The sequence below is a fragment of the Diachasma alloeum genome, unplaced genomic scaffold, assembly GCF_001412515.2.
Source record: "Diachasma alloeum isolate Michigan unplaced genomic scaffold, Dall2.0 Dall_scaffold_00291, whole genome shotgun sequence".
NCBI classification, from domain to species: domain Eukaryota; kingdom Metazoa; phylum Arthropoda; class Insecta; order Hymenoptera; family Braconidae; genus Diachasma; species Diachasma alloeum.
The window spans coordinates 33,138-56,375 of NW_021680430.1; the positions used below are offsets into that span (position 1 = coordinate 33,138).

The 23,238-nt window shown below is 39.3% G+C and overlaps 1 protein-coding gene across 1 annotated transcript in view; it reads left to right on the forward strand.

The window, feature by feature from the left end:
* Nucleotides 1-1,949: 1,949 nt before the first annotated feature.
* The window catches only part of LOC107039057 (paired box protein Pax-8), a 45,351-nt gene continuing 24,062 nt past the window's right edge, over nucleotides 1,950-23,238 (forward strand). Inside the window, exons 1-2 of the mRNA XM_029126174.1 lie at nucleotides 1,950-2,151; nucleotides 4,189-4,221. Of these exons, the coding sequence (XP_028982007.1) occupies nucleotides 1,950-2,151; nucleotides 4,189-4,221 (235 nt within the window). The remainder of the gene's footprint in view (nucleotides 2,152-4,188; nucleotides 4,222-23,238) is intronic.

Here is a 23,238-nt window from a genome sequence, read left to right on the forward strand (position 1 = left end):
TTCAGCACAGATATACTATGTAGTACTGAATATAAAGCATCACTGATATAAAAACCATATGTTAGGATATGTTATATGAAATTTTATTTCCTTTCCATTTCCATTGATTTCATAATTTTGATATTTTTCCCATGGTCTTTGGCATCACAGAGCAAATAGGTCTGCAGCCAAGGGGTAGTTAGTAAAATGCACCGCATTCAGTGGTCATAAAGAATTGTTTAGCGATGCGTATGAGTATGCCCGTCTTGGAATCTGTTAGCAACTCCCACGGTGGTATATAGCGCTATATGTATACATATACATTGAGCTTGAGAAGGAAAGAGAACCAAGAGGAGAATGAAAAAAGGCAGGGTCTTTACGCGTCGTTGAAACGTTGACTCTACAGTCTCGCATAGTCTCTTTCTGTTCAACTTCTTCTTTGCACTATATATCTCGCATCATCATTGTTTTTCGCTCCTTCAACTTTACCTTCACAGTCGATTTTGTCTCACTTCCTCCCTTATATTCACTCATACCCTGCTTAGTGCTTACTGCACCCACTTAAATTCATCCACTCCACACCGGGACTTTACTTACGAGCCAGAGGGGCCATACTCGTGCAATCTCCACCAACGTTTATGCTCTGTATACATGTGCATGTACATATATACTCACTACGCTACATTCTATTCTCTATTAGATGAACTGTGAGCAAGTATCGACTAGTAGCTCACAGCTATGATCTACGAGAAAAAGTGGAAAAATTAAAGGAGCAAGCTCGCTTCTAGCTCTGCCGGAAGAGATGGAGATGGCAATGGAGGGAATTCAAAACTTCCTAATCAGCCCATGCCAGAGTCGTAACGCTTCGCTTTTCAAAGTTATTCGCATATATATTTATATTTCACTATGCTGAAACATTGACTTAAAACGTGGAAAGTGGATTCACCGCGGTCAGTTATATTGTTGCTTCGAGAGGTTGTAAATATATCCAAGTATACGATCCTCCCCCGATACTTTCGAAGAGTAGGAAATTCATGGCAAACAAGAGGCAAAATGCCCTGCCAACAGATTCTTTACCACATAACGTACGTATTTGTATTCTGTTGCGATTCTCCCAGGAAAAGTGAATTCGTTTATATACCGCAATGGATGTAAAATGCTTCCCCCTTGACCCCCCCCCCCCCCCCGAAACACTTGTTACCCTTCAAAATTTAGCATTTCTCCTGTTTATTTCCAATCGAATTTTATCCAAAATTTTACATCCTTATCACAGAGAAAATATCGTGCACTACAGGAGCTTTTACAGAGAAAGCACTTTCTACATGAAAAACAAAATGAAACAATAAAACCAAATAGTCAATGGTCATTTTTCTAGATAGCTTTGAATATTCTCATTCTCAAAACAAGTTATCTCAAGACTCTATATACTATACTAGATATACGCCGGGTTTCCGTTAAAGGTCGATCGGTGCGGATAACCGCCTATCTACTGGCGCAACCAAATTACACCTCTCATTCATCCTTTCATTCATTCCCTGAGATCTCCTGAATCCTACCAAGTCGACTAGTCGAGAGATCCAACGGGGACCTGTGCTGTATCTCTCAGTAATAGGCAAAAAAGATAAGTTCAAGGAGAAGCCATTACTGTAGCGCAAAAAGCAGAGAAATTATCTACCTCTGAGGATAAAAACCGTGACAAAGTGATTTTCGTATGGATGAACCACACAAAAAAAATATGTTTTTTCTTGTTTTCTTCCAATCCTTATTTCAAAGTAAATGACCGAGATGTGCGGTGCTGCCGCACATAGCTGCCCATTACCCAAAGAAAATTCATAAAATTGTTCAAAATCTATCTCTGTTCCAGCACAAGAGGACAATTTTACATTGGAATCGGGTTGATCCGAAACGGTGGATCAACTCAGTGCAGAACAATTGTATTACACCTGGTGGAGATTGTTTTGATTCGTGCTATGATCAGCATGGAGTTATCAGCCCACACGACGCAGCACGGCGCACTACATCTTGGCGTCGGTGTCAACCCGGGAGATCCCGCAGGTAGCGCGTTGGCCGCAATTCATTCTCACCATCAAGACTCATTGGGAATGAGCCACCAACATCATAGCCACAGCGGCATCGGGAACGGAGGTATGCATGAGGAGTCCAAGAAAAAACGTACGTTTCTTCTTACGAACCCCTATTGTCATAATTTTTACATTATATTGTTTGTTTTTCTATTGGCGGCTCAAGTGTTGTATATACATGACACGGCTCATCTCATCTAGGTGTGAATGTACTAATATAAAAACACTTGGAGATATATATATGTATATATATATACTAAAGTGATAAATTCCCAGATAAATTGCTGTAGACGTGAATGAAGAGATGAGCCGTTCACTATCCAACACGTAATTGGTCTCCTTCTTGTCCGCGTTGTCGACTGGATGCCAGAGAGGTTTATAAAGAAGAACTGCTGCCGCGAGCCTCGCTGATTTGTCCGTGTCGTGGTGTATACTTGATTTACGTTATCCCCCTCCCCTCCCCGCCCCTCCCGGCGACAATCACCAGTAATGAAATGCTCCCATACAATGTGTAAACTAGCATTCAAGTATTTCTCCCCCCCCCCCAATATCGCACTCGATTAATTATCATAAATAATGACGCACGTAATGAATGAAAAATTGAAAATGTATGGCGCTGACCCACAAGCTTTCAATCGTTGAAAGACAGCTTTGTTTTGTTGAAACAATAGTATTAGCGTATGTGTGCGCGGTTAGACTTGTTACAGTATTATATACTGTAGTTGAACATACACCAAAAGTTAATGATGGTATATATAGCTTCCTCTCTTCGTCTTCCTCTCCCTCTCCCCTCGTTGTCCAGTTGACTTAGATATAATACATATAAGGGATTCTCCCGAGACGCGCCTAGTTGGGCTTATATGAAGATGAAAGGACGCCGCCCTCTCTGTACTGTTGATCGTAAAGCAGAGTCAGTGACACTGCGTGTGATCAATATATCGTTAACTAACGTGATATCAAATATTTTACTTTTTGAAATGGACCACACACAACTTTAATCGTTATAATTATTATCCAATGCCGATGCGACGATGAGATTCATTATATATTTTCACATTAACCAAACCAATGCTATATCCTAAATTTGCAATAAATCTAGGATATTGTCGTAGGTATAAATTTAGCAATTCTGTTGTTCACGTCACAGTTATTTAGTGTCGGTGTATAGTTTTCTTGGACAACAAAAGAAAACAGGTAATCGTCTGGGCAGAATGAGTACCTAGACCACCGTACACTTTGAGCTGGCCGGAGCAAATTCTCGAACGCGTAATCCTTACTTATATTCAGCCACATAGGCCGCACAGCAATCTCAATGTAAAGTTCTGCATAGGATGAAGAAATAGAAAAATTTTCAAACTGGTAATACGCGCACCGGAGCGCGTGACGATTACAGGCGGTGCTGTTCGCTTATAAGATTCATTGTGTCCCCCCAATACAACATTTATATATAGTATATGTGCATGACAGGAGAATGCGGTGACGGGCCGTTTGTCGATCGAAATTCACATTGTACGCGAGTCGACCACGACGAGGAAGGCATTATATTATATATGCAACATTGCCATGCAATTTTTTAAAATTTTTAATTACTCCTCGGAGTTTATTTTTTACTATCAATCGATTTGTAATCGCCTCTCATATAGGGCAGCAGCCACACTATGTGAATATAATAACGTTTTTGGGGAGATCAAACTTACAATGTTTCACCCAACAACACAATGCTAATGACAACAGAATGATTGACAAAAATTTGAAGACTATCTAGTCGAGTAACAACAATTCCAAGAGATGAGTGATATTTATATATGAAGGCATCGCGGTCTAAGATAGTGAGTTTATTTATGGGGTTAAATGAAGAAACCCAGCGAGATGCCGCGATACCCGCGTCCCAGTACAAATAGGTTGCCGTGCAGGTTCCCATCGAGAGCCAACTCACTGGCATGTACCAGTTGTCATAAACTAACACGCCCTGGCGTATTCATCGCCCCCTATTCCCATATGCATTTTTTAAACTTGTTATTAAGCTTCTCATCTCGTGTCGGACAACGCCAGATATTCTATACTAAAATAAATACATTTTTATTGCCCAATAATTTATTCTGTTTTTCATTTTTTTGTTCTATCACAGATGACGGCAGTCACGGTGCCAATGGCCAGGATGGTGAGTTCACTTACAAGTGTATTCGTAGTTTAATAATCAAGGAGGAAGTTGCGCATGATATAATAATAAGGATGATCCACGATGTGCCTGAGCAATATGCTTATCAAATGTCCCAATGCAATGTCTTATAATGCAATATCCTATTAGTCAGAAACGTACGTTGTTTATCGGCCTCCTTATTCTTGTGTAAGCCACTATGCAGTGCTGTAAAAACGTCAATTTGCCATCATCCCACATTTACGCATTCTATAAAAGTAATTTATATCAACTAGATCAATTGAGGATTATCATATTATATGTAGTAGCTTACTTCCCCCTGCGAACTAGATCAACAAGTGCATTCCTGGCGCAAAAGTGACTGCTATAATACCTACTTAAAAGACAAAAGCAGAAAGTGAAATTGAATTTTATTCATACTCAATGTTGCACACGATGAAGAGTCCCCCCATGAACTTAGGGGGCGTACATGGAGTTGATGCACATCATCTTACAAATACTTGATACGGATACGGATACGGATACGGATACTATGCATGTATATGAACACGAGTATATGTATATATGTGTAGCCCTATAGCTATATCAGAGTTGGTGGGATTCACTCGCGTGTCTTGGCGTTCAGAGTGAGGTAATTTATGCCGATGAATTACATGCCAGAAACGTACAGTAGTATAGGTGGTGTGAAAAAAGAGTTGAAAATGAGAGAGAGAGAGAGAGAGAAACTTGATAAAAAGAAAGAAAGATGCACATTTATTGTAAGGTTTAAAGGGCAAAAGTTGGATTGTGAAGCAAGGTGTTGGACGCCTCTGCTCCTCTTGTAGTGCCTCTTCGGGCATTCAATATTCAACAGTTATTTACATTTGCAAATTGTTTACGTCAGGTCACGATGAAATCTGTCAGAGTTTCGTTTATCGTTCAGTCTCTAACTGCCTCCTCCCCGCCTGTTCAAGCCAGCGCCTCAGGGGGGCCGACTAGCATATATAATATATATGCTACTTGTTTCTTTTCCACTCACATATATTCCTTCGCTTGGTCTTTTGCATAATACGCACGAAATTATATTGCCCGTCTACTATTAATTCTCTTAATTCTTCCAAAAAACTCTATCTATAACGTCGTATTTACTGTTAAAAATAAAGGGAGGGGGGGAGGCAAAGAGGCCCGCCTTGATAAGAGAAAAAATGTCACGGAATTGTGATTCGATACGCAATTGAAATTTCCATGCAATTTGATTCGCATAAGAGAATTACCGATATATCGACTCAGTATGATAACCAAGGGAGATTGCATAGTGCATGCACATACATAGATCCAGAGATGATCATCATGGGGATCATTGGAGTCAGCGACTCTTTCATTAGTATCAAATAATCGTTCATCATTTTTGATAAAAACAATGACAAAAATAATGAAGCTCTCACTATTACATTGTAATGATGTGAAACTGTGATGCGGAAGCTTTCGTAAGCTTAGATTCACGATGGATTGAATTGATTAAGCGATGATAAGTCGCGCGTAGATGTCATAGGGAGAAAATGGTATCGATTGGTGTGAGGACACGAAATGACGGCGGGACACTTTGAAGAAACAAGATGCGTCACGGTGTGCTACGTGACGCGGCGGCGATTGAATTACTCGCTCGGGGTATCATGGCGCATATGGTTGTAGCTTGCAAGGTGATGCTGGTCTATGTAGGTTGACCAAGGGTGTGGCATTCTCTTGCTGTGCTGTGCAAGCGTATATTATTCCAAATCGACATCAACAAAAGAGAAAAAGAGAAAAAATTGCTCTGGAATTGTCTCAATAAAAAGTATTCATATTTCAACCCACCTATTGACTAAAAACTGATTTTTTAACAATCTATATACATCCAGCATACTTTTTCATATTTGTATGTATGACCCGTCATCCATCAGCCATCAACGCCTCACACATGGCTTCCAACCAATCAACATGCCGCAAAGGCTTGTAAGTTGTTGGTTACATTTGCTAATAGTTCTCGACGTATGGCGTCTCTTCGATACTTTACTTTGTTGACTGTGGTGGGAAAAAACAAGATGGTCGTTGAGCATGAGTTTTGTCAGGCTTAGGTTCCAATTTAAAAAGTAATCTCAAGCAAACTTGTTGCTGTATCAATTCGCTATAGAGACTGGGTGGATTTCTCTACACGTCCTTGGTAGCCCATTAAGTCGCGAGAAACCGTTACGAAATCGATCTTGATAACGGCTTCAGAGTCACATGTGGATAAGTGCCAGAAGAGTATGACAAGCGAACGCGTACACCGTACCACCCCACCCCACTCCACCATACATTGAGAAAAACGAATGTTTGCGAATGCTAAATAAAAATGCTAAAAAAGCGTATATTTGTGGCTCATGTTTATTGGAGTATCGATGGAAAATAAAATATTCTCCATTCAGGTTCACGTGATTAACTCTCAAAAGAGCCACTTGATGCTCTAATGAATACGTCTTGTAAAAAATAATTAGGAGGCACTCAATATGTAAAACATGATAATTAATTACGTGACTGTACCATGTGAGGTTCGTTGAACAAGCGATAGAGCATGACGCCATCAAGCTAACTCGTCTAGGTAGAACGCCGGCTAACTTTTCTTAGTCTGTTTGTCTGTCTGTCTGTCTGTCTGTCTGCCTGTCTGTTTCTCTGGTGATGGTCCAATACACCAAGTAGTCTACTATGATCATCACTATTCATCAGGAACGATAAAGTAACGCAGTAACGATGGTGCTAAGAGAATCCCGCTCTCTAGCTGAACAAAGAGCAAATACCGCGAGACATTTCGCCAAATAATGAATCCGTCTCTGTTCCACGTTTACGCTTCAACTGATTGCAAACTGGTTTTTTGTGTGATCATCCAAGCGTTCGATTAATGGACGCGCGTGATAACCGATGCGATTCTTCCATGCCGTTGTATGCTGTATATATATGTATATATATATATTCAGTGTTTAGCACAGATTATTAGTCACCTTCATTGGATATATAGACACGTGCTCTGAGAGCAGGTGTCAAAATACTTTTTCTCTATTACTGCTGCTTGCGTATTGGATATTTTTCGTCCATAATTCCATACAAAGCCAATAAACTCCTCGCTAAGAAGAGCATATACGAAATCAATATAATGCTAGTCAATCGATCATTTAATTCTTCGGTAGTCAAGAGCATGAGAAAAAAAAAAAGAAAGAAAAGCCCAGAAATACTTGCAGGAGGATCAGATATAGATGATACGATGGATCACCTTTCGACCTGCCAACGCCTCAGGTGGGCTGTAGAGACGTGCCGGAAGAAAGTGCGTATATGTCAGCGATATGTTCTCGGAGCATGGATGAAAGGTAGAGTCCCCATGAAATTGTGCTTGCTATATGACATTTGATCAGATAAATCTCACTGGTCATATGGAGAGAAGCGAACTTTATAATCCAATTGGAATATGAGTATATGTAGCATAGCACACCATCATGGTGTGTCTTCAGGTGCCTAGGAATTTTATCAGTGGAGAAGTGTCTGACAAGTTGATTTTTCAAGTCTTTCAAGAAAGAACAGATGGAAAATATATTGATTATTTCCAGAGATGAGATGAATATCAATTCACTAGATTGTTTTCGACTGACTCTCGACTGTCACTCTTTTTGTCTCTATGTAGAGTCAACTGCAGGCTCAACTGCCAACCGAATGAGTCGAGAGAAAAATAGAAAAAAGAGCACAGTTGCAAGTACATGAAAAGTACAGGATGTACGAAAAAGTATAGAGAGTATGGGAGTGGAGCACACAAGAAGAAGCAGAAGAAGAAGAAGGAGAAGAAGAAGCACAGTTGGAGGAACGCGAACGGACGTAGACAGACGGGCAGGGGCAAACATAAATTAAGATGGGGGACTGATTATGAGGCCAGTGGGGGCAGGCTATCATTACTCCAAGCCATCGTGACCGGTCGACCCTGCGCCGCCGCCGCCGCCGCTGCCGCTGCCACAACCGCCACAACCGCCGCCACCGCTGGTGAACACACCGTCCGACTCTTCTTTTGCTTTTACCATTCTTTGTAATATTTCTTCTAGTGCTGGTGCTCTCCATTCTTGAGATCTCGTTCGACTGTATGCCGTGTCTCGTGCCCCGGTAATTCCAGAGTGGCAAACTGCAAATTATTAATCTCTACTCATTGCTTTACATAGCTCAACCAGCATTAAATAAGAATTGTTCAAAAGGAAAGGATCTACTCCATCTCCTCGCTATGTCTCTCAAAACCAAAACTCTCAGATAATTATCTTTCATCGTTAGGGATTTTTTTCAATAGCTTTCCTGCTTGAAGCATTGAAAAGAAGAAAAAAAAGAATCACAACTTGTTTATAAGTTGGACCGTCTCTGGTGTCGGTTCTCTTATCAAGAAAATTTTCATTCCACTTTCAATAGATATCATATTAGCTATCCTGTTTATTCACTCGACGTTCACTTTTACTGCACAGCATTTGTATAAAATTTGTTCGTACCTGATGTCATTTTTAGGACGGCGTACAAAGTACCATACGCGTCATTTATGATAGATTGATGAACATTTAGTATATATGTCTGCAAGAAGGCGTAGTTGAAAGAAAAATTTTATTTCACCTCTGTCGTCGATTTTCGTACAATCCTATCACCAACAAGTTTATATATTGAGTAGTATAAATGTTTTCACAAACACTAAATTGAAGTGTAATGAAAAGGGGCAATTGTGAAATGAAAGTCCGACCGCGGCCACTGAGTAGTCATGCTGACCTTTCGCCCTGCACATAGAGAGGAAATTCAATCTTTCATTTCAGTTTCTGCTACCGCTGTATACTTCTAACTAGTCGAAAAAACATACAAAATAACAATACACAATACATTGGGTTATTATTGGTGGTTTTTCGTGGACTTTCGTGGCAGATTATATCTACAGAGTGCTATATATGTAATGTAATGTATATATGAGCAGAGTGGGATCTAAATGTTGGTGAAACTATGAGAAAACGATAAAAATATTCCACTTGCACGACATTTATAAAAGAGACTATATGCAGTTGGTGGTGTGTCGGAATTTTTTTCCTCAAGAAATGCATACAGCCGCCCACGACTCTATTGCCTCGAGTCTGGATAAAATGATCCAAGCCAGCAGCAATCAAGTAATGGCAGATATAAATGAAAGTTATACTTACTGGTAATCCACTACTACTCAATTCACACCAACTAAAGCTGAGCTAAATTATTGTTTTGTTTTTTTTTGCTATTTTTTTCATTGTTGATAATCGATAAAATCATCACGCTTGTGATCAAACTGCCATACGAAGTTTTTAACATATACATATGTGCAGGTTGATTTAGTGTATGGGTATAAGTCAACGACGGAGAGTTATTGCTGTGAGATAGGCCTCTTTTCCCTCTCCATTGATACGGATTTCTTAGGCGTCGCGTGCGCGTGTTCTCCATCTCCTTGATGATCTTTTTATATATCTTCTTTGACTTCTCGCCACGCACGAGGCCCGGAGGTCCAAATGCAGGACGCACAGTATATTTGCATGCACTCCTAGTAGTGTTGACTGTATACAGATAATATACAGGTATAGGCTCGATTCATTGCAACAATTAATAGCAACCGAGTTGAATGGTAAATAGGAAGTGTATATGTATATGTCTACGATATGGAAGAGGAAGAAGGTGAAATGGGTGCTAGGTAAAGGCGAATTCTCACTGGCGCGAACGCGTGGATATTGCGACTTAGAGACAACGCCCGTCGTTGCTTATAGATAAATTACGATGCTTGGTCCTTCGGGGGTAACTTGTTACGAGTTACGATGCGCGTCTCTTTCCGCTGCAATTTTATCGAGTTTTTCCAGTGTATAGGTATAGGTATGTGCTGTTGTGGTGTATATGCCCAAGAGACCCCAGGTGAAAGAATCTGTTAGTAGCGTCACGCGAGCACTAGGATTGGAGCATGAGGCATTAGTAACCTGTTTGTTTCTTCGATAAAACGAGCTATATCATTTTTTCATTTAGTAAATTTATAGACCAGCCAGATATAGATAGCCACCATATTATTTTTTCCTCTTCATCTTGATTATCTTTAATGAAATTGTTTCAAGTCATTATTGTATTCAGTATGCCATACGCACTGATCGCACATATATATATATTTTTTTTTCTTTCCTCATCTGATTGAAACCATTCCCACTATATGAGATTTCAGTCGATAGTTGTATACAGACAGAGTGGGAAATGCTTTCATCTCGACTGAAATTTATCATAGCCTCGATTGATAATAAAAAGTTGTTGGTCGTGAATATATGAATAAATAAGATATTTATTGAAATTTAATTGACACTCTGAATTTTTCATGTCTAGTGCATTTTCACGGACAATATTTTCACTTGAAAAGTCAAATCAAAGAGAGGCTCTGGCAAGAAGTATATCAAGGCTCATTGGGCATTATGTGGCTAATGTGTCTTTTTACAGTTGAAACAGATAACTTCCGGTAACAAAATCGTCTGATTCTCTCGATGCTTCGGAAACAATTGCAAAAAAAAATTGGTAGTTTAATTTTTCCTGTTCGTTTTTCAATGTCGATTGCTGATTGCAAAGACCCCCGAGGTTCAGGAACACCCGACCGGACGTAGATAATGGACGGGCCAGCCGCAGAATGTAGGAGGGATGAAAAATACAATACAGAAGCCCACGAAAGTCCTTTGTGGTTTCCCAATGACAGGTCGTCGTCATACCGCATTCAAACTGATATTTTGGTAGTCTCCTGATACAACATTCAGCTTTCAATTGACTAAATCGGGCAATGTTTGTTTTTTTATATACTCTTCTTTATTCTTTTTTTTTATTATTTCAATTTCTAAAAATCATAAATACCTGAGCTGATTATTACATTTCGGAATGATGCATTTAGTCAAATCAGTGGAAAATTGTTGAAATTATTATGTATACTCTACTAGAAATAATGGTACCTCAGTGAAACTGGCTGTTGATGCATCTGGCAAAAAAAAAAGACAACAGTATGTGTATTTTGCTATGGCTCGCTGGTTATGTACACACCGATATACTTTGATGCACTATATGTGCATTGGCACGAGAATCGCGAGTTTGTCCTCACACAGAGTGATCCATTCACTTTATCGAGCTGTTGTCATTGAAACACACGGAAACGGCGAATGAATTATCAAATGGAATAAAATAATAATGTGAAATATCGTCTCTATAGAAATTGACTGGTGAATCCGAGAAAGATAAATGGTAACATTTCTGTTAAACAATTTTCCAAGTATCTATAAAGATAGAGGATGAGGAACTTGTTTGAACAGGGCGTGACGTTTCTTGGAGTTTGAGTTTCAACTAACGTGAATTGCACGCCGATTTTTACAGTCTTCCGTTATTGTCACAGCTTACAGCAGCGGGACTCGTAAACATAATTAGAGGGATTTTATTGTTTTCTCGATCATCTTTTTGTCCTTCATTTTTTTTTCTTCTCTACAAAAATTGATATTATTTGTAACAATTTTTCATGAGTTTTCATAAATTTGTCTGTTGACAATAGCTAAAGTCTTATTCATGGAACCTATATCCACATGGTTGAAAACAGTATATCTGATACTTGAATGATACGTATCTCGATTAAAGTGCACATGTAGAGAATATATATAGCAGAAAACACAGGCGGGTGGGTGGGAAAGAGAAAAGAACAAGACCATCTTCGACGAGGTAATCATTTTACGACCTCCCGTATAATCTACCTCCGCGCGCGGTGGTATATAATAAACGATAAACAGACCGTTCTAGCCGCTTGACGATATAGCTCAGGTGCTCAAACTGTGGTCCATGCAATCAGAGAATATCAATGATATTTTATATCGCTCGGTGGCTTATCATCCTATATACAAACTCTCCCAGAGAGAGAGAGAGAGAGAGACAGCACTATACTTTAATATCATCATACAATAAATTATATAAAATTGGATAATGATTATTTGATTATATTCCACAATCAAATAATATTGATCAGTATATATAATAATAAAATGATGTTATTTACAAGTATTGTACACCACCTTCACTTCATCCTAAGCTGGATTTCTGGAAGTTATTGATACTAAGCCGAAGCTGTAAAAAATGTAGCAAAAAGCATGGATATTGAAGGAATAGCCAGAGGATAAATATGTCGAAGGCCGGTTCTCTCATCTGCGGTCACTGCCAGCGGCAGGTTATGCTTGGTTTGTTGGTAATTTAAAGATGCCACGCAGTCTGACGATGGGAACCATGTCTCTCCATTCCTTCTTGAGTACTTTTCTGAGCATTTGGACTCCAATTGCATCGATACAATATTGTTTTAATTTCATGGAAAGCAAGTAATAAGGGATAAACTTGTAGACTTTATTATGTAGTAGAAATTTATTAAATTCTAAAACGAAATATAAAATGGAGTCGTTCAAAGCAGGCCGTGCACTGTTAAATACTAAAATTGCCATCAAAGAAATTCTACTATCAATTTGAGTTTATAAAGTACATTAAATTAATCAAATTTATTGGGCAATCAAGTAACTCATGTATAACTATTTAAAAAGTCATTGAAACAGCAACGAAACAAAAAAAATAATCCAATGGATGGCGCTTAGGTAGATATTGCAGGTGAAATGGAGCAGAGCATTCAATACTCTGGTGACACTGTCGTATGTCGTATGTAGAAAAGACGACGATTGGAAGCCATATGCTACACGCCACGTGCCCGATGCACCATGTCCAAAGTACCGTTTGTGGTTCATAAAACCTCAATGTCCCCACAACGATCGTTCACTTCAATGATATTTATCTGTAGCACACAGCGCAATATTAGCATAAACGGTTTATTTAACCCGACTACCTCTGTATGGATTTGTATATGTGCATTGATTATCGTTTATTATAGATTGGAGATACCTATGGATACATTGGCACTTGAAACGTGGGGTAGCGTCGGGATGCATTTTGCGCGCTTCACTGATTTTCTGCTACCTCTTAATCGTTTCCCCTACTTTTTTCTTCTATTTGTTTTCTTGTTTTTTTTCTCTCTCTCTCCCTCTCTCTCTCTTCTCTCTATATCGTCGTGACTCATTCACTTGGTGTCTTGTTTTATTGTTTCATAATACTCGGTAGACTACTCGTACTATTGAGCAGGGTTATCTAAAGGTGTAGCATGTGACTGCACTTAACAAAAGAGTGTAAATAAATTGAAGCAATTGAAAGATCAGCAAGTAGAGTGTTCTATTAATTTCTTCATATACATAAGAATTTAATGGCAGGGAATTTATACTGGTTTTCTATTGCTCGCGAACAAGAAGCATGTATTATAGGCGGGGTCGGAAGTAGTTACAAATTTTTCAACAACTTTTGGAAATGATTTTGTCTTTTTATTAAAAATCAAAATCATTTAGACTTTTTGGCGATATAAATACTCTTTTCGTGGTGGAATGTATGAGTGAATGAGTGAGTAGCATGCGGAACACCTCTTGCTAGTGATATGTGCTGGAGAAGCAGATGTTCACGGTAGCGATCGAGGTGAGAGAACTGTGGGCGTCCTTGCCCGCAGCGGATTATTCACATTGACCTTACCCCGGTAGCCGTTTGATCCTCCACTAAACTCACATGACTCATTGGTTTTTTTTTTTTTTTCATTTTATTTTTCTTCAACACATTGACCGAGTTATGGTTCTCTTTCAAAAACCATTTCATCAGCTGTTCCACGAAACTCGTTGGTCGAGGTTAGTACACCTCGATTTTATTATTATTATATTTTTTTTTCACCACGCAGGTGTATTGACAAGGTAAAGGACTAATTGGCCCAGGCCATGGTTCCCTAATACTTTTAAAGAAACGACGATGCATCTTTTATAGCCCCTCTAATTTGGGCTTTTTCACCTTTCTCAATTGTATATATGTGGGCGCGCGCTCCACAGTGTGGAATTCAAGTGCCAAAGTTAGTATAGTATAGAAACGGTAAAACACGCGATGGTGAAAGCGAATAATTGCATAATCAAATTCAATTAGCACGCACGAAGGTGTCCATGGTGCAGTCTTATAGAGTATAAATCTCCCTTGTACTTTTATGTACACCCCGTATGATGCGTACCATACAGATTTAAGAGTATTGAGAAAAAAAAATGAAAAATAAAAGATGAAGGCGAGATCCTTACAGTTCAACAGAGGGCTTCGTGATCCGGTGGATTAAAATCACGCATCAGAAAGGCATTCTGCGGCTTTGCAACTGCTGCTGCAGAGCAGCCTTCCCTTTTTTTTTCGTTACGCTGATTACGGAAATAATTGAGTTCATCGCAAGTGGCACTATAATAAAATGAAAAATTGAATGATTTGTATTTTGTGAATTTCAAGCGTCAATTAAGAAAATGCGCGTGAAATTTGAGGAAAAAAGAACGTAATAAAAATCAAATGGTAATATTTGGCCATTAAATGAATCGTATTATTGCATTTCCGGTATTATAATCTGTCTCAAGCTAAAAGTCTCGCGGTATGCCGCGCCTACACATCAAGGCGGATGCGGCTCCTCTATCCGTTCTCGTTCTAGAATCCAGTTGGGACGTATGTAGTATGCACACATGCAGAGAGGATATATGTATAGTTTGCCAGCGGAGACTAAACTTGCTAGGAGGTCTTATCAAGATGACCAATGTAAAAAATACCGCTCTGTCGAGAGCTACAGAAAATTTTGTCCAAAATTGTTTAATTTTATGTATTTTTCTATCTTCTGAATGTGGGTAACGGCTGATATTCATGATTCCTCTTCTTTGAGTTTAGTAGGAACTAAAGCATCAAAATGAAAGCGGCGAGTCGCGCGCGTAACATGTAAATAAAGCCGTGGCGAGGCTGGTACAGTGCTATTAGTGCCATTTCACGAGAGTAGAATGAAAGAAAGAAAGAAAGAAAGAAAGAAAAAGAAAGGGGAAAAGCGGAGTAAAAAGAAGCCATCATGCCAGAAATGAAATAGCGTATACGGGCTCTCGGAAAATGCATGCAGATCTGGCTTGTGGCATGAGCAAACTCCGGCATGTATAACAGTTGTACATATATATTCACGTGTATGCCGCGCGGACTCGCATGGAGAGAACAGCAGCAGCAGCAGCAGCAGCAGCAGCGGCAACCACACTACACACCGGGAGATATACTCGTATTGGCCTCGGTCTAACGAGCTGTCCGTCGCAGTAAACTCGCATTCCACTCTCGCTTTGATAAGACCTCAAGTAAAGCATGCTTCCTCTCCGGATAAATACGTTTGACCTATATATTTTGTCTTTTATACTCTTGTAGAGAAATTGACTGGCAATGGAAACGAATGAATGAATTTTCACTCATTTCTGGAGGGATTTTAAAATGTCTTCAAAATCGAAGGTTGCCATGTCGCTAGCTGCACAAGTAATCAACACATTCTCTCCCAACGTACCGACGAGTCATTAACATGCCGATGATCGGTATGTAATTTTAATTTTCCTCTACCAAAGCAATATCGAGAAAACTCGATCTGTTAAGTATGTCGCATCGGTTCGCACGGGTTTATCAATCTCGGTCAAGTTATTAATGAGTCTCTCTCTCCCTCTCTCTGGTTTGCACTCTCAACGTTCAAATCCCTTATTTTCTTTCCTTCCATGTATTTCTTCTCCCAACTCTCCTCCCCACTGGCTCTGCAACTTGAGAATAAATCAACTGAATAACAAGAATTGAGAATGGAGACAAATAGATCGGTTCGCACGCTCGCAAGATATACCACTGAATAATTATATCAGCTTGCAGATAACGAGAGAGGTGTAGTTGTAATAGAAACATGGAAAAATTATATTTTTTCAATAATTTTATTTTTTTCCTTGTTGTTGAGAGAAATTATGAAGGTTTCTCGTTTACCGTTGTTCTGCAAGTGCAAGTTCAAAGTGACAAGAGATTGACATATCAATCTCAATGTTACAATCGGTCTCTCATTGTTCATAAATTTTGCTAAATCGAGCACTATAAGCGATAAAAGTATCTTACATTGAAAGTGAAAAACTGTGTAAAGGAAAATATAGATAAGAAAATAAGTCGAGTATTATAGGAAAGTCAGAAGAAGATCCTGAGGACAGTGCTTCTTGGAAAGACCAGTTTCTACTGTACTGTAATCGTTCTGTTGGATTGTATTTACCAGTATAGGAATCACTGTCGGCAAAGTAGAGTCAGCCACCTTTTTTTTGCCTTGCTTATTTTTATTTTTTTTCTTCTCTCCTGATGCCCTGGCTTGAGCCGCGAGCTCTGTACCGGTAATTTTCGTAAGTACACACTGAGAAGTCATCGGGCGTACTAACACTGATGCCGTTGGCTATATACATACCTTTCTTGGGTACCTCTCCAGACCAGATACTGCATACAACTCCTATTCGTGCATCGATGGAAAAAAAGAGACCCTCAATAGTACTCGAGGTATTGGAAAGAGGGAAATAAAATGAGACAATTATGCCTGGGACCAACTGGGTGTTGGAAATGATTTTTCAATCTCAACACTGTAGACACTGTAGTACAACACTGTTTTACAACAGTGATCATTTACTGAGAAAAGTGTCGCGGATAAAAAATAAAAAAATAATAATATTTCTTGCCTTTCCACCTGTCTCCCCTGCATCATCATGGAAGAGCTTTTGTATCCAACTCATTCACCAACTATTCGGACTTGAATTCACAATAATAATTTCATCAGAGAGACAGCTCTCGATTGCTCTCTTGTCACTCGTTTTGCAAATGCAAATATCATAATGAGAGGAGGCGTGAGTAGAGAGGCTGTGGTACTGACTACTTCTGAGGAGAACATCATCATTAGACACGCTTCTACGGCGACGTAAAGCGCCTGAGTAAAGTGTTTCAGTAGCACCTAGTTAGTCCGGATTCAGCGTGGTAGGTGGTTACGTTCTGCCTCGTTGGAACTCTCGACTGCGTAAACCACTGTATTTTGGCTACCATACTCATAGTGATCTGCTTCATTCATATTCTCGCCGCTTGAAACGATCAATTGCTACTAATGACTAACAACGCCAACGATATCCAATTTATAAATTCATGTCAATTTATTCACTAGTTTTAACTGATTTCTCTTCATTTCTTCGTAATTCTCACTTTAGATTGAATGCATTGAGCATTAAAGAGAGTATTTCATTGGTTATCGGATTTGTGCACTTGAACATTAAAATATCACCGAAATATTTCAATCATTTATGATCATGAGCCCAGCCGAGCCGAGCCGAGCCGAGCCGAGCGATATTTAAAAGGAGATTAAGTATCAATTGCTCATTTAAATTGAACAAATAATATATTTACACAATAGAAAATAGTTGAGAGTATTTATCTATGAAAAATCATAGATAGAGAAAAAACAAAAAAAATCCTACTGGATTGGATTGAATGATGATAATTTCCTGTTTTTAAAGTCAACTTGTTGGACATATATAGGGGTTTTTCCCTTAATACATACAATTTTTAAATTCCCTGAAAATAATGTATGATTGTACGCGGCGATATATAGTATATGAAAGGTTGGCTTTATACGCAGGAACGAGTGTATGACGTCGTGGGATCGTCCTTGTCTTTGCTCCCGCGGCTCCTATTGTTTCCCTCGAGGTGCCTTAAAGCACCTCAAACCACGCCAGAAACGACCATCGAAAGTGGTTTACTTCGGACTACTTGGCATCGTAAAATTCTACCAACCCGCCCAACCCATCACTGTATATGATGAAAGTCTCAGAGACTTTACTTTTGCACCTTTTAAAATTGCTGTTACGGAGAGACGAGATTATTCATTTTTCAATCACAATGTGGCTATTTCTCCGAATTGTTGAAGGATCTTGCAAAGAGCGCAATCTATCTATCAAACTATGCGAATAAAGGAAAAAATTTTCAAGTCAATAAATTATCTCCGATGAGCCAAAAATACGTAAGGATTGATGACCCGCCCGCGCAACTATCATTATCGCGGGACATGTTTGTCTTTCGTAAGTATTCCCACACACAGAGGGCAAAGGATACGCTTATTTTCGCAAGACAAATGAGAAATTATGGAATTTCACGATGAAAACTTAAAAGAGGGCATTGTTTTTCATTTTTTCTTGTTTTTGCCTTTCTATCGAAAAGTCGGCCAAGAAGAGGATCAACGAGGTGTTGAAAACATGATGCTCATTCGTTTTTTTGACCAATAAAATGTAAAAACATAAGAAACACAAGCGAGAGAGAATATTTACAGCTGACACTTTTGTTTATGTGCCTAATTGCAACGTTAGTTCACGCGCGGTGCACATATAAAAGTGTTAACCAGGTTTTAGTGATAGGCATATGAACGCCCCCGCGACCATCACGAAATATTGCTCATGTCTGCCCCTTTCAAAAATAGCCATGGGCATTTATGCATATACAAATCTGAGTATCTGAGTATCTATAGCAAGCAATGATTTATAGTCCGCAATTCCGTTTGTTCTTGTCTCAGTTACGGGTATTTCCGTCTATGCTCCTATTTTTTTTATCCCCTTCCTCTTCTTTGGCTACACTCGACTGAACAATTGAGATTATTACTGACGTCTAATCATGATATAAATACACTCGCCAATAATGCGTATTTGTAAATATTACGAAAATGAGTATCTAAATGCGTAAAAGAAAAAAAATTTATTTCATTTTAGCGATGGTACAGTGATGGTATTGTAGGTGGTACACACACAATGTATAAAAGTTGCTCGCTTGGGAACTCGTCGACTCGAGTCCCGTCCTTGACCGGATCTATCGTGTGACCAATCTTTGCGCATCACACAATAGCCCGCGCGCGAGCTCGAGCGCCCCCGACACTGTGTGTACTGTCCCGCCTTCTCGTTGCACCTCACCTTTCGTGTCCACTTTGCCAATGTCTTTCCGTTTCATACTATAAGTATAAATATATTTGCCTAGTTATACTAAATACTACACGTGACCCTTTCATCAGCCCTTGTCAAAGCCAAAATTGCTTCACATTTTTGTATTTTCACATCGCGCATGCCATTAGCAAATGATATTTTATGTTTAGATTTCATTAAATTTGGCCGAGAATAGAGATTGATTTGGAGAAAAGGCCATTTGTTATAAGAGTGACCTGATTGTCATTGAGAGTCCCTGAGCATAGTTTAAATAGTGGGAGTTGACTGTAAGTAGTGGAGTAAGCGCGGAGAAGTGGCGGGAGGAACTCTGAGACAATGGAGCATTAAAGCAACGGCGCGGTTTTCTAGACAGGAAATTACAGGGATCACGCGGAGATTGACAGAAAAACGGCCCTGGTGAGCTGGCTGTAGATATATATATACATATATACTATACATTGGTGTTGTACGTTAGTTGTATATTATGGATTGAATGAAATAACACCATTGTGTACATTTACTCTTGTTTTCGCACGTGAGAACAGCCCTTTTTCCTTGTCCCATAATGTTCGTACGGTAAAAAGTCATTTTGATCGGAAAGAATGGAATTTAGAGGAGGTCATCGACACTCTCGGACACACACCTGACATTGTTGGCAGGACTCGTGCGCATCGAATCGCAGTGCAACCAGAACTATTCCGTCTCTTGACCGCACAGCATAAACTTGCTCTTGGAAAAAATTTGCCACATGTTTGCAATTTTCACCTGTACCTGTTGTACGTTCCTGGTAAAACTTCTAATCAAGCCCCATCAGACTAGTAGATAGATACAGTATATCTCAGATAGAGCTGAGGATATTGGCAGTATTAAGATGAATGCGAACAGTGAGATTTATGCTCGTCGTGAGGATGAGCGAGTGAGATAGAGTGAATTGAAGGGGAAGGACGATCGAGATCGAGATAGAAAGGAGGAAGGAACAAAATGGTAAGAGGGGCGGCAAAATACGCAACAGTATAGAAAGGGATGAGGTTGCCGTAGGGCTCGCGAATGGACCACACGGGCAGCGCACCAAAGAGAATAAACAAGGACAGCGTGAGTTCGTGGGAGGCCATCTCTGCTTGCACTAGTTTTTCATACATATATATATTTGTTTTTTTTTGTTTTCTCTCATCTTTCATATTGCTGTAAATCTGTCGCAGAGAGAGAGAGAGAGAGAGAAAGAATACGATCGATCGTAGATTGATTGTCTTTGAGAGATTTTCTTCACACGCGAACAAAGTCCCACGAGATTTATCTGATGATGTAGGTATACCCAGCAGGAATCTGACTCTAACGAATGATAACCCGAGGTATACCTATATTGCAGTAAGCAGTATATGCGATACTCTGAAATGAAGATAGAGGATGGCCATTAAATATGTCCTGATTTTTAATAATTTCCTTTTCTCTCCACATATTGCTATTGCAACCGGAAGATTCTACTTTACCGGAATCCTTTAATCATGCGAAGGATGCAGGGGTAAGTAAATTCAACTGCATTCCACGCGACAGACGGCTCGATGCATTGGCCTTATCAATGTATTCATTTTTAATGAATTGTCGTCGTTTTTTTTTCTTTGCTATGAAACCTGGTGCTGCTAAGTAATCCAAGATGTGGCTACTTAACAACTCGGGTCACTGCACGATCTGCAGGGCCCTCTGAGGCAACCATCAGGGCATATATGTATATACATATATATAAAGCAATACTGCTATGTAGCAGGAATGGCTCGTACCGGATAGGCAGTCGCGTATCAATTAGACCAGCAGATTTATTCGACATATTCCACGGTACAAAGTTGTGGATCGAGTGTGCTGCATGGTGTGGACTTACGGCTTCCTTCCAACGATACTTAACTCAAAAGGTTTCAGATGAAAGGTAATATTTATGGATACACTGCTCGCGCACCGTTGTACACTCGTGAATCTACGGAAATGAAAATAATCGAGTGAATACGCTTAATTAATACAAGCACGTGATTGCACGCACTCCAGCTTCACTTCTCAAGGAATAATATGCAATTAGACCACCAGACACGTTGACCGAGCCGAGCATTCATCTATATATTATTAGCATTTTCCATTAAAATGTTGAAATTAACAACGACATCTATCCCAATTAGCCAACTTTACGATAAACATATTTTCATGGAAAAACAATTGCCAACCACAAGAAGGTGATGAAAAATACCAATCGGGAGTGGTATAGATTTCATTTGATAAGCTGATAAGCTAATCCTTTTCTTTATTACAATTTCATATGAATCTGGATTATTTCTATATAAGAAAATCAGAGTGAGCCACTGGAAAGCTGGTGAAGATGGAACACTGAGAGTTGTATGTGAATTTTTTACATCACGAAGAATATATCTCCATTACCTTAGAGTGGGCTCATTCCATACGGATACTTCTTCATCCCTTTTGTTGCACTAGTCGTGCAAGTGCTCCTAGTATAACTAAAGGAACCGACGTTTATGTTTAAACATGAAAAAATTTCCAGTCACGACTGGAATCATTCTTAAAATGTGTTTGTTTCCAACAATTTTTCTTGCTTCATGAGGAAGAAAAAAAGAAAGACACAAGTAAAAAGAGAAAAATAGTGTCATCGTCCTCGTATATCGATAATATATAGGGTGCGCGTACGTGCTGCTCGGGTGCTTGGCGTGTCTGCAGAGAGAAAGAGAAACACAAGTAAAAGAGGGAGAGAGAGAGAGAGAAAGAAGCCCAGGAGCCACATGCGACGTTACGCATGCATTCAAGCATGAGATGCGCGCCTGGATTTGGCGCTGCAGATAATATAGACAACGGTGAGTGACAAGGAGACAAACTCATAATAAATAAATACACGTGTTTCTAGTGAAAATGGAATTGATGATAAAAATCAACTAGTCAAATGATTTTTTTTTTTTTTTTTATTTTTTTTTTCAATTTGAGCAATCTGAGAAACGAAAAATACGATACGATTGGCACAAGCAATTATGGCAGGGGGAGAAGAAGGCATCAAAAGTGGAGTAAAGGGGTTCCTGCGGTTACGGGCGCGTTGTTGCGGTTAAAAGCCCGTAATATCGTGATACCGTGGCACAGTCCAGGAGCAGCCACTTCTTAACTACCCACTCGATTCGATATACGCCTAACTATACCCACACTCTGTCTTTCTTTGCCGCTTACACATTTATAATGTATAATACTCGGTCAGGACAACCGAACGTCAATTATTCCACACTTGGACAGCAACCGCAGAGAGTTGCTCTCTGATAGATTCGCCACGTAGCCGGATTTTGCCATTTACAAAATATATGTATTACAAGCAATGATTAACATTATATTTCGAAGATTCTTGCGGTCATTGAAATGCCATCCACAAGACAAATTATTTTCATTTGAAAAGCAAAAAAAACAATAATAGATATATTGAAAGTAATAATATAATATATATCGAGAAGCTTCTAATGCCTCCATCATGTCCTTGCCTATTAGATCGAGAGCAGACAGTGTCCTTGAATATTTTTGCGCTTTAAATTAGAATGTATATTGCTGCCTTGTGTATTGCAAAAACATGAGTTTCTTTTATGAACTAATTATTGAAAAGAAATGAAATTCCCATTGAAATTTGTCAATTTTTCATTATTGAGTTAATTGGCAAGAGGGTAAATCATGTAAATCCCTAATATTCGCAATCGATAATCTCGGGCCGACGGTTGGTTTGAATTTCAAGCGTTCCGATGTATGCCGGCTGCCGCCATCTGTGCACTCCCTGGGCAAACGATGTGAAAACCCGATGACGCGTTTATACACACGTATTCGCAATATTATGCGGTTGCGAAAAGGGAGGCCCTTGCTCAATAGATAAGAATGGCTTCTGTTTTGAAGCAATAATTTTTAATAACAATAATTTTCGCACTTGACTTTCTTTTGCATGTGAAGAAATACATATAGTTGAATTGTTATTTTTTTACGCAATTCAAGTAGAGATCGGCACATTTTCCGGCACATTTTCCGAAGAAAAAAATTGATCAATTTCACAGTTTGAAAGGATGAGAGCTGGTTCAATTGCGCGAGCTGCTAATGA